This window comes from Crocodylus porosus, unplaced genomic scaffold (assembly GCF_001723895.1).
Source record: "Crocodylus porosus isolate Cpor-Errol unplaced genomic scaffold, CroPor_comp1, whole genome shotgun sequence".
Classification (NCBI taxonomy): domain Eukaryota; kingdom Metazoa; phylum Chordata; order Crocodylia; family Crocodylidae; genus Crocodylus; species Crocodylus porosus.
Genome location: NW_017728943.1, coordinates 85,156,676 through 85,169,704, shown reverse-complemented (window position 1 = coordinate 85,169,704; position 13,029 = coordinate 85,156,676). Strand labels below are relative to the sequence as shown.

Genomic DNA, 13,029 nt, shown 5'->3' with positions numbered 1-13,029 from the left:
TTCCAAGATAATATTTTTTTTGCCCAGGACAATTAAAGCTAATTCAAGTTAATTTCCTTTCATCCCAGTGACAAGCTGAATGTGTAAAGGGCTGTGCTGCTCTGGGTTTTGACTGGGATCAATCAGAATCACCTCATATGCCACATTTGTTGTTATCCTGAGTGCCTCTTTCAACACCCAGGTCTATCCTATCACCAAGTCAACATTCCCTGCTCCCCACACCCACGCTTACCTGTCTTGCACCTGTTTTCTCCGATCCCCTCTGATCTTCCCTGCCACACATTTGCATTTTCACAGACCTGCATTTTGCATATTGGCTTATGTTTCTATTCCACCCAGGAGAGCACAGAAACACCACCAGACTCTCCCTATGCCTGAAGAAGGGTGTTTGTGCCCCAGAGCTTGCAAAGAACAATTTTTCCAACTATTTATTTGGTCTAATAAAAGATATCACAGTTACCCAAATAAACTCATCTGCCTACGTCCTTAGACCAACACGCCTACAACCTACACTGTTGTGGTACCTCACAGGAAAGGAGTATCATCCCCATTTCACAGAGAGATTCAGAGCTGGATCTTGGCTCCTGGAATGGATTCCAGAATCCTGTGTTAGGCACCTTGATTCTACATACAGAGCATGGGTGAGGTAGGCCCATTGAAAATAGTCTGTAAACTGAGCAGAAAACCACATAAAGTCTGTGTAGTGAGCCTGCCTGTAGAAAGCACACAAGACAACACAGAAGACAGTGGTGTGTGTTAAATTCCATCCATTTCTAGGGCTTTGGTCATGTGGAGATGCCACCCTCCACTTGGAGTCCATGGCCTAGAAGTCTGTCCCAAAGGTAGGCATCTGCCCTCTCCCTTTTAAAATACAGCTAGGTCACTACTTTTCTTTTAAAATACAGGCAGAGAAGAGGTGGTACCCCCATTTCATGTAATGGCCTAATGGTTAGCTTACTCATTCTGGCTGTGGAAGACACAGAGGTGCTTACCTGTGTTAGTCTGAAGTCAGACTAACTAATTAATTGAGTCTGCTAGGGTGTGCTAATCAAGTGTCCCTGTGCTTCAAAATGGTGGCAGGGGAACTTTACCTAAAGCTCGTTCGATGAACTTCAGTTAAAGCAGAGGCTGGCTGGAGCACACTAATAAGCAGTCCTAGCAGACTTGATTCATCCGGTCTGCTCCAGCGTACTGTAATTACAGAGCACTGGAGAAGTATTCCCACCTGTCTATGGGCACCCTTAGAAACTAACTGGGTCAGAGAGGCATGAGGTCCTAGGCAACAACCTACTTCGTCCACAGTTCCCTCCATGTTTCCCTGCAAGCTCTTGTAAAAATATATGTCCACTAATATTCAGTGTTTATAAGTTACTGACTTCCATTTTCTGCAGCTATTCCATTAAGTAGATTTGTGTTGAACTTGTTCCTCTCAAATATATCTTGCCTTCTTAAGGTTTTCTTAGGTTAGTTCTTATCTAATTTCTCATTTTCCCTTTTTTTTCCATGATCATATATGGATAATCACACTGAGCAATGCCAATACTTTCTCAACTAGTTTTCTTTGACTTTGTTTCTACTGTTTTTATTATTTATATTTTCAGTAATAACAATAAGAAATTAATAAGCCTGTGTGCATTTCTTACCACCTATAGCCTCAACATATTTTCACTTGTTTGCCTTTGATTTCTTGTTTTCCTAGATGAGGTAATTGTACAGAAACCAGAGCTCACCAGTCCATCCATCTGCCATGCTCCAGGAGGAGAATATTTTGTGGAAGGAGAAACATGGAATATTGATTCCTGTACCCAATGTACTTGCCATAGTGGACGTGTCCTATGTGAGACTGAAGTCTGTCCACCTCTTCTTTGTCAAAATCCCACCCGTACACAGGACTCCTGTTGTCCTCAGTGTCCAGGTAAATATTTCCTACTAATATAGATTTGTCAGCATAGACCTTTCTGGGACTTTTGCAAAAGTATGTCATACTAGGAAAAATATTTAGTCATGAAGATACTAAAATGCTAGTCCTGTGATTTCACAAGAGCAGTCCTGTAACCATCACTTGTTATAGTCTCTTGACAGTGATGTTCAAAAGCTGCTATAGCAATATCTCTTAAAGCATTAGTAAACAAGTGCTCTAAGGAGCGCTCTTGAAAACATTTACTTTATTCTGCTTGCAGATCTCCAGAGAGACCTCCATATGAGTGTCTCAAGTGACACAGTGAATGCTACTTTAGTTAAAACTCTTATAATCAGCAGTTAAGTAATTTTTATGCTTATGATATAAATCCTGAATAATTATCAGAGGATCGGGAAGAAAAAGAAAATCTAAACTTGGGTCAGTCTTAAGAAAGCTGGGTGCAGGTGATGAAATGATCTTGATGAATACAACTGACAAATTTTGACTTTGGTTCCTGTTAAAACACGTTGAAGGAATTCAGAGACAAACAAAGAGACTGATTATCGGACTGGAGATACTGATTTATATAGAAAGAATTAAAAGCTAATAAACAGAACTTTGCCAAACCGACTAAGGGAGTCTGTGATAGCTGTCTAAAAGTATAGGAAGTCTCTAGGTGCCAAGGAGGAAGAGAATATGTTTATCATAATCTAAGGGATGTGTAAGTATCCCAAGGGTAATGGGATAGAACTGAGTAAAGGAAAAGTAGGTTAATAGGAATTTTTTCCTACTAACAATAGGCTGGAGTAGTCGCTTGTGGGAGGCCTATTCCTTGAGTCATTTATAAACAAGCGCTCACAAATGTGCTGTGGAATACAGTCGTTCTTTGGCAGGGGATAATCTCATAGATCTCTTTAATCAATAAGTTGTGAAAAGAAAGAAGTATATGTAAGTAGCTAGATGCTAATTGAAACTAATAAGTCAAATGAGTATATGAATAAACCATCCCAAGTAAATGTGATCTAGGTTTTTATATGCTTCCTATATTAGTCGATATATGGAGCACAATAAATGTAATATCTTGGATTCTAGTAAAGCACTTTATCTAATACTTTAAGAAACCAGATTGATGTCAGTATGAGCACTGTTATGCATTGAAAATGGTATTGGAATAGCTAATGAAATACAACATAATGATAAACAGCAATATATTAAACTACTGGAAAGTTCCTGTTGGAGTATCAGAAAATCAGCCAAGTTAGGACTAGTGTTAAGGCTAATTTTAATTAACAGATTATAAATGAGATGGAATAAAATAAGTTATATAATACCCAAAACTAGATTGTACATGGGTGTTTAAGAGAGAGAAAGAGATCACAAGCACACTCCCATGTCCAGTCTTTATGTCATTACCATTACATAGTAGTAGTGATGTCTCCTTTCCTTAAAGTGAAGACATCCATCCTCTCTTTCAGTGAGAAAAGGTGGCCAGGCACAGTGGAAGTCCATACAATACTGCACCTGTATTATTATTATTACAGGTGATACACTGAGGTGCCAGCTCAATCAGCCAGAATGAGTTGGCAAAAATTTCTTTAGGGAATCCAGCTGCACTGTGCCCCCTCCATCCTCACCTTGCCCCAGTAATGGCAGATGTTAGTACATTAGAAATGCTGCAAAAAATGGAGAGTGAGAAAAATACCAAAGAGCACAAGAATTTCAAACTAGATGAATATTAAAAGTTTTGGTTTAAATGAGGCTTTCATTTTTATCTGAAAGATACCAGTTTACCTAGCTCTTCATTGATTAGCATTCAAAGCACAGGTGCCTGAAGTTAACCTTTTCAGGCTGTGCATAGGCAGCTAAACAGGGGATTTAAATTTTCAGAGGTGCTAAATGCCTGCCCCTTCTCACTGATATGATTGAGACCTTTCTGGCTTTCCCAGTATTTCTGTTATTTTTTAAAATCAGGTAACCTGTTTAGCTGCCCATGGATAGAGAGTATCTGCAAGTCTTTGGGGAAGATTATCAAAGGCACAGAGGCCAGCAAGGTCCAGCTCCTGAATCCTTCCATGACCAAATGAGAATTCCAGTTCCATAGAGTGAACTTTGGGAGTTTGTTTGAACTAAGAGCCAAAAAGTAGGAACTTAATTTTGTTGCTTTTTCCAAAAATAAAAAACACAAATACCTTTGTCAGAATTTATTTTTCAATGGAAAGACTTCATATTTGAGAAGACATTATTTTATGACAACATCTTTTTAGCAAAAAGAAAAAATGACTGGCTCTAGTAATATGATCATCCTTATTCTTAAGAAAATTTTTCATGTAGATCTCTCTAATGATCAGATTCTTTTAGCTAGAAGTGTCTCTTAGAGCCATGCCTACACCCAAGTTGTCTGTGTTCAGCTTCACACAACTGAAAGCATAAAGGCCAGAGCAGGCCCAACTGTCCTTTGGTTCTTTCTTACCAAACATGGAAGTAGGACGGAACCTTTTAGGATCTCCATACCTCTCTGTGTTAATGATTAGTTAATATAGTGGTTAGTTAATTCCTAAGGCCCATTGCAAAAGACGCACCAAAAGAAAATTTTACTGATTTTTTTCATAGATAATATGTTTAGATCCTGCCACTCCCCGGTGCTCGCTTGCTTGCTCAGTCACTAACTTTCCCAATACAAAGATTTACACTGTTATGAAAAAGCAAAATCTCCCAGGATTTAAGATATACCTCTCTGATGCTCTATACCAGCCAACAATGGGAACTCCTTTAGAACTCTGTCATTCTTTTTCCAAGAGGACTCAAAAGGTAAGTTTGACCACTTAAACTTATTTCTTCTAGGGCATATCCTGAAAGCCTCCTCAGACACTTAGAAGGATAGAACTAAGGCACAGCCCAGCCCTCGCCTTCAGTCCCTTTCCTCTACTGTCCCACTGAGTCATGATTTCATCCCTAGCACTAAGGCTGAAATATCAAGGGTCCTTAGTCAATAACTTAATTTCACTTCTTGATTTTTTTTTTTCATGAATGGATAGAAAGGAGATGAGATAAGATACAAGTCTTCCCCTAGGATCACCAGACAGAGACACGAAAGAGTAGGTGTACATAATTAGATGCATAATTAGACTTAGCTCAGGCTCTATAGCCAAAGTTTGAGTTGAGTCCAATGACCTGGGAAAGGTCTGACTGGCGCCTCTGGCACCTCGGTACTGAGTACAAGGAGAGGACATGTGGTACTGTCTAAATCAGCTGACCCTTTTACTCCAACTGACTATTCAGTACTGACTTTCTTGATATCTAGCATATGCAATGCCCATGTCCTGTTTGGGACCAAATAGCCTGTCTGTGTGTTTCAGTTCCCTGACTTGTACCATATCAGCAGCACTAGCTTTTTTGCTACTCTTTCATCTACACACACACAAGAGATACAGGAGTCCAGAAAAGGTGGTTCCACCACTTGAAGGAGGCATTCTTTTTCATTCCCTCCGTCAGCACAAAGTACCTAGCTCTTCTCCCTTCATATCAGTTGGAATCAGAGAGGGACTCAATAGATCATTTTTTGAACAGGAGAAGAGCACCAATTTAGTCTTCTACCTATAATGCAGAAGTTAATTTCTGTGCTTTGTGCAACAGATTACTTTAAACATATTGCAAAATCTGATGAAATACATGGCTGAGAGACACAACATGCCACTGGAAATAATTCTCAAGAAACCCCCAAATTCCTAGACCCTTCCAGGCATGGTAAACTAACTGCCTATTAAACAAGGATTTTGTTAAAGCCTGTCTCATGGCAACCTCCAGCATCACTTGATCTAGCTGGTATCAGGATCACTTTAAGTAGCAGCTATTCAAGAATGTAAAAGGACTGAGGAAGAAAAAACAACTAAGAGACTGAATCTATTCTGCAGAAACTCCTGCTTTTCTATCAGGCAGGGGGGATTCATGTTACCAACAAAGTCTTGACTATCTGCACTGCAATACACTTGAAGTTTATGGAAGAACCCCACAAAAGCAAAGAGAAGAATTTAAATTCATCATGTCAGGGGGCATCTGACAGTTCTAATCTGTAGGCTGATTAAGCCCTCAGTACTGGCTCACAGATCTTAACTCTCAAGATGCCTATTTCCCTGCCTGCATACATACATCTAACTCTTTTTTTTTCAGACTTCTAGTAGTAGGCAATCATTGAGTTTTCTGGATCATGCTGTACACATGAGAGATTGTTAGGACCTCTGATGCATATGCCTAGGCAGGACTGTGGAGGAGTGGAGGCTGCGCAGACCTTCCATCCCCCACTTTAGGCCATTGAGACAGAATCCAAAGGCCAGACAGAGTCCAGGCATTCAGTGCTTCAATGGCTGTAGTTATAAGCATGTCTGGAAACTGAACCTTGGTCTCCCACATGGCAGACAAGGATTCTACCACTGAACTCCAACAGCAGGTGATTCCTAGTAGTTAACAGAGAAAAATCTAGATCTTGAAAAGGGAAGAAAAGGGAGATTCAGGTCCTCATGGCAGTTCCTCCCTATATAGTGCCTTATAAGGACAGGGTTATTCTCAGGTTTGTTTCAAGTTCCCATCCAAAATTGTTTTAGAGTCCCTGATGGACCCCCATATTCATCTCCCAGTTTTCTTCCCCAAACTTCATTTAGCCCTGGGAAAAGCTAAATTGTGTACGCTTAAGTAGTGAGAGCCTTATCACATGACCATAACAAGATAAAAATCATGCAGGAACACTTGGTCTCACATTTTATGACAGGAGTTAAGGTTAGACATTATCCCGACAGAGGTGATCACAATAAGTCTGTAGCTGTATAACAATACCATATGTTAACAAGTCAGCCCTGCATAGATGCCCTCCACCATCATATAAGTCAGGCAACCGTGGCCATCTGTTAGAAAAATGTCCGTATTTCCAAATTTGTATGGCAGTTATATGGAACTTAGTCATCCCTCACCACCTCAAAAAGAAATTGCTCTTTAATGAAGGCTTCCAGATCAGTTTTCTGTTTTGATAGCATCTTTCTACTATTCTAGTCTTTCTTTAAGTAGGACATATGGACAGAATATCTCAAAGGACTGTTAAGTTGAGTAACTGTTCTTTACTTCTGCTGATAAATGTGTTCATATTTACAGATGAACCTCTTCAGCCTTCTTCATCAAACAATGAGAGCATGCCTAGTTACTGCAAAAATGATGAAGGAGATATTTTCCTGACTGCTGAATCCTGGAAACCCAATGTCTGCACTAGTTGTATTTGCATGGATGGAGTGATTAGCTGTTACTCTGAATCTTGCCCACCAGTGTCGTGTGAAAGACCAGTTCTAAGAAAGGGACAGTGCTGTCCTTATTGTATCGGTAAGCAAATACAAAATACTTAATAGCTTGCTTCTTGGGAATAAGAAAAAAGATTTTATATTTTCAGTCAAGTTAAGGACTTGTGTATTGGTGCAATCTGGGCTTGCAGTTGAACTATGGGCAAGAATTCAAATACAGAACCCCAGCTATCTGATTTACAGCTATTATAAGCTATATAGGAATGCAGAAACACAGACACAAATTACATTCAAAACTGAGAGACCATCTTTTTTTAAATTTACAACTATGTAGACAAGAACAAATTAATGGTGTGAACTTACAGTGTGTTAGTTACTCTATGATAACTAACCACAAAATAACTGTCATTCTCCTATCCCACAATAAAGATGATTAAAACGTACTGGTTTCTGTAGCCAACGGTACTCAAAGGAGTGATATGGCTAATATGGTATGCAGCCACCTTTCACTCCCTTTCCTGAATGACCAGGTACCCATTTACAAATGAGTCAACAAGATGTGGCAGTCTTAAACAGAAGTCTGAATGGAGGCTTAAACTCTTGCCACTGGTTCCATAGGAAGACCCTTCATTCATCTGCCACCATGCTGCTTACTTAAGCCAGTTGGTGAAAGCTTTACATAGAAATTAATTTTCTTTAACTTCATTTGTGATCGTATGTAATACAATGTAATAGGAGTATGTTGTTAGTATATAAACTTTAGAAATATGAAAAGAAAAATAATGAAATTTAGTATAGAAAAATGCAAGTTTAGTATAATTGGGAGAAACAATACAAAACATTCACAGTAAAATAATACTAAGCATATTACAAAACCCTACTGTGGTAGTAGACACAAGCTGGATTTGCATTTGAAGTATAGCAGTATAAGGTAGTTGTGATTAGAATGGGCATTTGGCCAAGAATAGCCACAGCACTATTATTTGAAATATCCCTCCATTTTTTTACGATAGTTTAAATAAATATCTTTAGTAACAGAAGAAAAAGGATGGCTTTTTAATAACTTTGCTTGAGCAGTGCCCCCCCATCAAACCAGAAAGGTCTGTACCTGAATGTTCAGCACAACTATGCAGAACTCTGCTATATGAGCTGCAGGACTTTCAACTTTAACTGGTAACAAAAGAAAGCTGTTGTCAAAGGGGAGGGATGGGCTGGTAGTACCTGTTACTGGGTCTGAAGGGTGGAATGGAAAGCTCTCTTATGCTCTCTCTTGCTCTCTCTCACTCTTCCTCTCCCATCCTCTCCCTCCCTACCCCCAAATCTGGTCCAGTACCTCCCGGGCATTCCCAGAACAGTGCTGGCATCTGTTGCTGCTTGCTTTAGCAGTAACATGAGCTCACCATTTTCAAAAATTGAAATTTTAGCATATTCCAATTTCAAGGACAAAGAAAGTCACATAGAATGCATTAGCATTCTCCCAGCTAAATATCAAAGTCCTGCCACAAACAATGCAGATGTTAATTTCTGAACTGAAGGTCAAAAGAATCTATTATAATGAAAAAGGACAGGTTTCCTAAATGTTTAGGGTGTTACAACCTCCTTTTCATGTTGTTATCGACAAAGTAATATACAGTTAAAATTAGTTAATGTTGAAATATTCAAATAGATTCTGACATGCAAACATATTTAAACTTCCCTGTCATGAAGGAAAAGGATGAAAAAATAAATCAAACTCCAACTACAAATAGTAGGAAACCTGGAAATGCACAGACTTGCACAGTGATTCTCAACCAGTGTGCCACACACTTAGTACTCTTAAGTGTGCAAACATTATTTACAAGGTAAACCCAGAGATTTCAAATAGGAAATCATGGTGTTAAAACATTCTGATCTGTTATGGTCTACCTGAGTTCTTTGTAGCAGAAAAAAATTCTGTCTTATTTTTCTGTAGTCAGAATTCTAAGGAAAATTAAAGCTGGCATTTTCCAAGCAGTGCTTCAAATCTAACAACTCTAAAAAACCCCCACTGGATTTCCATTACTGTTTATCCCAACTACAGGCAGCCCTCGCCATTCACGATGGATGCGTTCTTATATCCCCTGCAAATGGCAAAATCTGCGAATAAGGCACTGCATTCATGAATGCCGTCTGTGTTCATGAACTCAGTGCCCCTGGCGGGCGGGGTGGGGGGCACGGCTGCTCTGGCAACGGCAGTAGCATGGCGGCAGTAAGTACAGAGCTCCCAAGGAGCTCCTTTAAGTGTCTTTAAGAAGTGGGTTCAGCATTTATGAATATTTGAAATCATGAATGCCAAACCCACAAATAGTGAGGGCTTCCTGTAATTTGTGCTATAGTCTCAGCTTTAACTTTCCCCTTTAGTTGGTCAAAGATTAACACATAGTAACATAAGAAACTAGTATTAACATATATAAACACTTTTTAAAGAACATTTTCAACAGAGTGTATCAAAAGCCAAGCATTTTTCACTATGAAACAATACATAAATTGTGTACTCACACAATAGGCATTAAACTTGTTCTTTTGAAACCAGAGAGCCTTTAGCCATGTAGGGATGAACATCATTTATACAATCCCCATCTGCATGTGAAAGTCACAGCAACTTTGTTGCATCATTTTCAGACCTCAGCTAGAATAATGGGAAAGGAGGGAGGCCACCTTAGGCCACATCTGATGAGATTAGTGGTGTTGCTTGAAGTATGCAGGATTGGAATAACAAAGATCGAAGTTGTTGTGAGCCCCAGAACCACATTTTCTCCATCATCATGTTTTTGTCCAAGAAGTTCTTTGTCAAAGAGGCTGTTTCCCATTACATCCTCCAGCACTCACTACTTTCCTTAAGTATGCAACCAGACAATGTAAGCAAAAGTTTCAGTTTTGGAACCATTTGTTTCAAAACCTTGCCAAGTAAGCTATCAATCTTCTGTGTTCTATAGTCCCTTCTTACTGTTATAATCCTCTTTTGCTACCCACTGGCAGTTCTTATGCCATATGATGAAGGGAAAAGCCTGATAGGATACATAGTCTACTCTGATTTCAAGAGTCACTATGACTTTGCAAAGACTGCCGTCAGTCAGTGTGTAAGCATGTCTTCTCCATTTGTCCATTTTAAAGAAGCCAAGAACATGCCTAATAGTTGCGTAAGAACCTAGAGTTACACTCATTTTGTCTTCTGGTAGAGACTTCTCTTACAATCCTGACTGCATTTTTCCTGCATATTTGTGTTTAATGACCATCCTATTTGTTTCCCTACAGAGATGCATAACCGTCTTGTTCGTTTGCTCTTGGCATTTTTCAAACTGCCTCTAAGTTCAGGAAGAAGAAACTAGTTAGATAGGGTCTTTTGGATATGAGCTCTGTTCTGAAAAGTATTTAGAGCATAATCATTTAGGATTCCAGTGAGCAGTATCACTTGTGGACTGATGTATGCTGAACAAAAGGAGTCCCATTCAGGTTTCCTTAAGATATGCATAATCTGTTGGTATAAATATCTTTTCCTTCTTTTTGCCCTCTATTTCTGTGAGTTTTCTTTGTACTGATTTCATTCAAGTTTCCAGGCCTGATACAATGAGGTTCTTGATGTCTCCAATTCCTACCAAGTCAGTGGGTATTAGAGGCCTAATAATGCATCCAGCTATCCAGAACAACTGCAACACATACAGTCGGTGGCAACTTCTGCTTGTGCAGCTGCAGCAGCAGCTGGTTTTTTCCCATACCCCAAGGCTGGTCCCTGGGATGAGTGCCGTAGTCACCCCGGCCCAGTTTTGCCACTGATAGCAGTTGAGGCTATTCGCTACCTTGAAGGTACAGGACTTTTTTGGCGTATCTCCTTTTGCCTGCAGAGGAAAGGGGGTAGTTGTTGCACATGAAAGTTTCAAATTGTTGTTTTGAGACTAAGGGTACGAACAGATGTGGGGCAGAAAATGTGCTGTAATGGAAGCAGTGTGCATTAGTTTGACCTGGCTGCAGCGTCGGTATGCATTGAGCACTTCAGGGCTTTTTGGTGCTTTTAGCTAAAGCTGATTCAATTGGCTATTAGATAAAAATGCCCAAAAAACCCCACTAAAGCGCTCGATCTCCTACAGACGTGGGGAAAGCCGGGTACAATTAACATGCTGCCTCTTCTGGGCATATGCTGGGCTTGGCATGGGACACACCAACTTTAAAGTAAGGCATTGTTTGGGGGTTTTTTCCCATGTCTGCAAGCAGCCACAGTGAACAACTGCTCTGACTAGTTAATGAAGATACTCCTTCAGTTTGATACTGAGATATTTTGAATTTTAAAATAAATATTTTATGGTAAGATAAAGAAAATAATCAGGTATTAAATATATCTGACATTAAAGAAAAGTAACAGTGTTAGGAATGTCAGATTGATCTCTGGCTTATTATGATAATTAGTAAAATAGCCATGTGTAATGAGAATTTTTTGTTCTTTTACAGATTATAGTAAAAGTAAACATGGGTTACAAATCCTGGGTCTGGTTCTGTTTTAATTACACCATTCAAAATCTGTTGACTGAACTAAAGCTAAGACTAATGTACATTTTTACAAAAGGAAGAAAATTGGCCAGTCACCTCCATTTTTTTTTTTACATGTCCTTTATCACTCAGTAGTAATTTACATTTTTAAATAGCTAAGTTTCTTTCTAAGAAAAGCATTTTCCAACTATTTAGTTGGTCTAATAAAAGATGTAAGATTCACCCAAAGAATCTTGTCTGCCTATGTCCTTACACCAACACATCTACAACCTACACCTCTGCAAGTTTCTTTCTGTTACATATGTTGCTAACTTTTTGTATTTACATCATCTTGGAAAAGGAAATGACCTAGCTAGTTTGTGTTTTTGTTTTGGGATTTTGTTATGTCATGTTTTTAGTGAATTATACTTCAGATTCTCATGCACTAGGTCATTATTACAAACATGTAAATTTGTGGGCAGCTAGAACTTGCTAATTTGCCATTTCTTAACAATAGCAATCCAACATATAAAAGCAAAAGACTTCAACTGGTGTTCAAATATAAAATCTTTTAATGATTATTTACTTTTAATGATGACAAATTATCATAGTACATGACAAATTATAGTACATTTTCTGTCCAAAACTGTTTTTATGGAGACTGTAGATAAGTGTGTACTTGTATTTTGACAATGTTACATTTTCTTTATACTGGGGGCATGTGTATGCTTTACTATGGAGCTGACTAATTAGCTCCACAGTAAAGTATTACTGTGTACATCTGCAATGCTTTTAGATTGGAATAAACTAATTAACTCCATCACAGGATAGTACTGCCCAACACAAGTGCTATCCTACAGCGGAGTTATTTAGTGCACTGCAGCCCACATGTAGACAGTGACTGGGGTTGGCTGGGGCATGAGGGTGCTACAGTGCAGGGGCTGCCTGCCAGCTAGCCCCCGCACTGTAGCATCCTTGTGCTCCAGTCAGCTCCTCCATGACACATTGAGCCAAGGCAAAGCAGCTTTGGGCTGGCAGACTGACCCTCCCAGGCCCCTAGCTAGCTGGGGCTGCTCTGACCCGGTTCAACATGCTGCAGTCCTGGGCACCCATGTAAATGCTGCACCCAGGAACAATAAACTCCAATGGAAACTGTGCCAGAGTTTATTCAGGCACTAATTACACATGTAGATACACCCACTGTGTATATAATTAATTATTTGATTTCAACTACAATAACATGTTTGCTAATTTAAGGTTTCCTAATATGACAGTTTGTCCATAGTTTCATAGTTTCATAGTAGCTAGAGTCGGAAGGGACCTAGGTAGATCATCTAGTCCGACCCCCTGCCTTGGCAGGAAAGAGCACCG

At 39.3% G+C, this 13,029-nt stretch overlaps 1 protein-coding gene across 1 annotated transcript in view; it reads left to right on the top strand.

The window, feature by feature from the left end:
• CRIM1 (cysteine rich transmembrane BMP regulator 1) overlaps positions 1-13,029 on the top strand; it is a gene marked incomplete at its 5' end in the record, with an annotated part of 383,203 nt that overhangs the window by 347,643 nt on the left and 22,531 nt on the right. The window contains 2 exons of the mRNA XM_019548604.1: positions 1,700-1,915; positions 7,040-7,261. Of these exons, the coding sequence (XP_019404149.1) occupies positions 1,700-1,915; positions 7,040-7,261 (438 nt within the window). The remainder of the gene's footprint in view (positions 1-1,699; positions 1,916-7,039; positions 7,262-13,029) is intronic.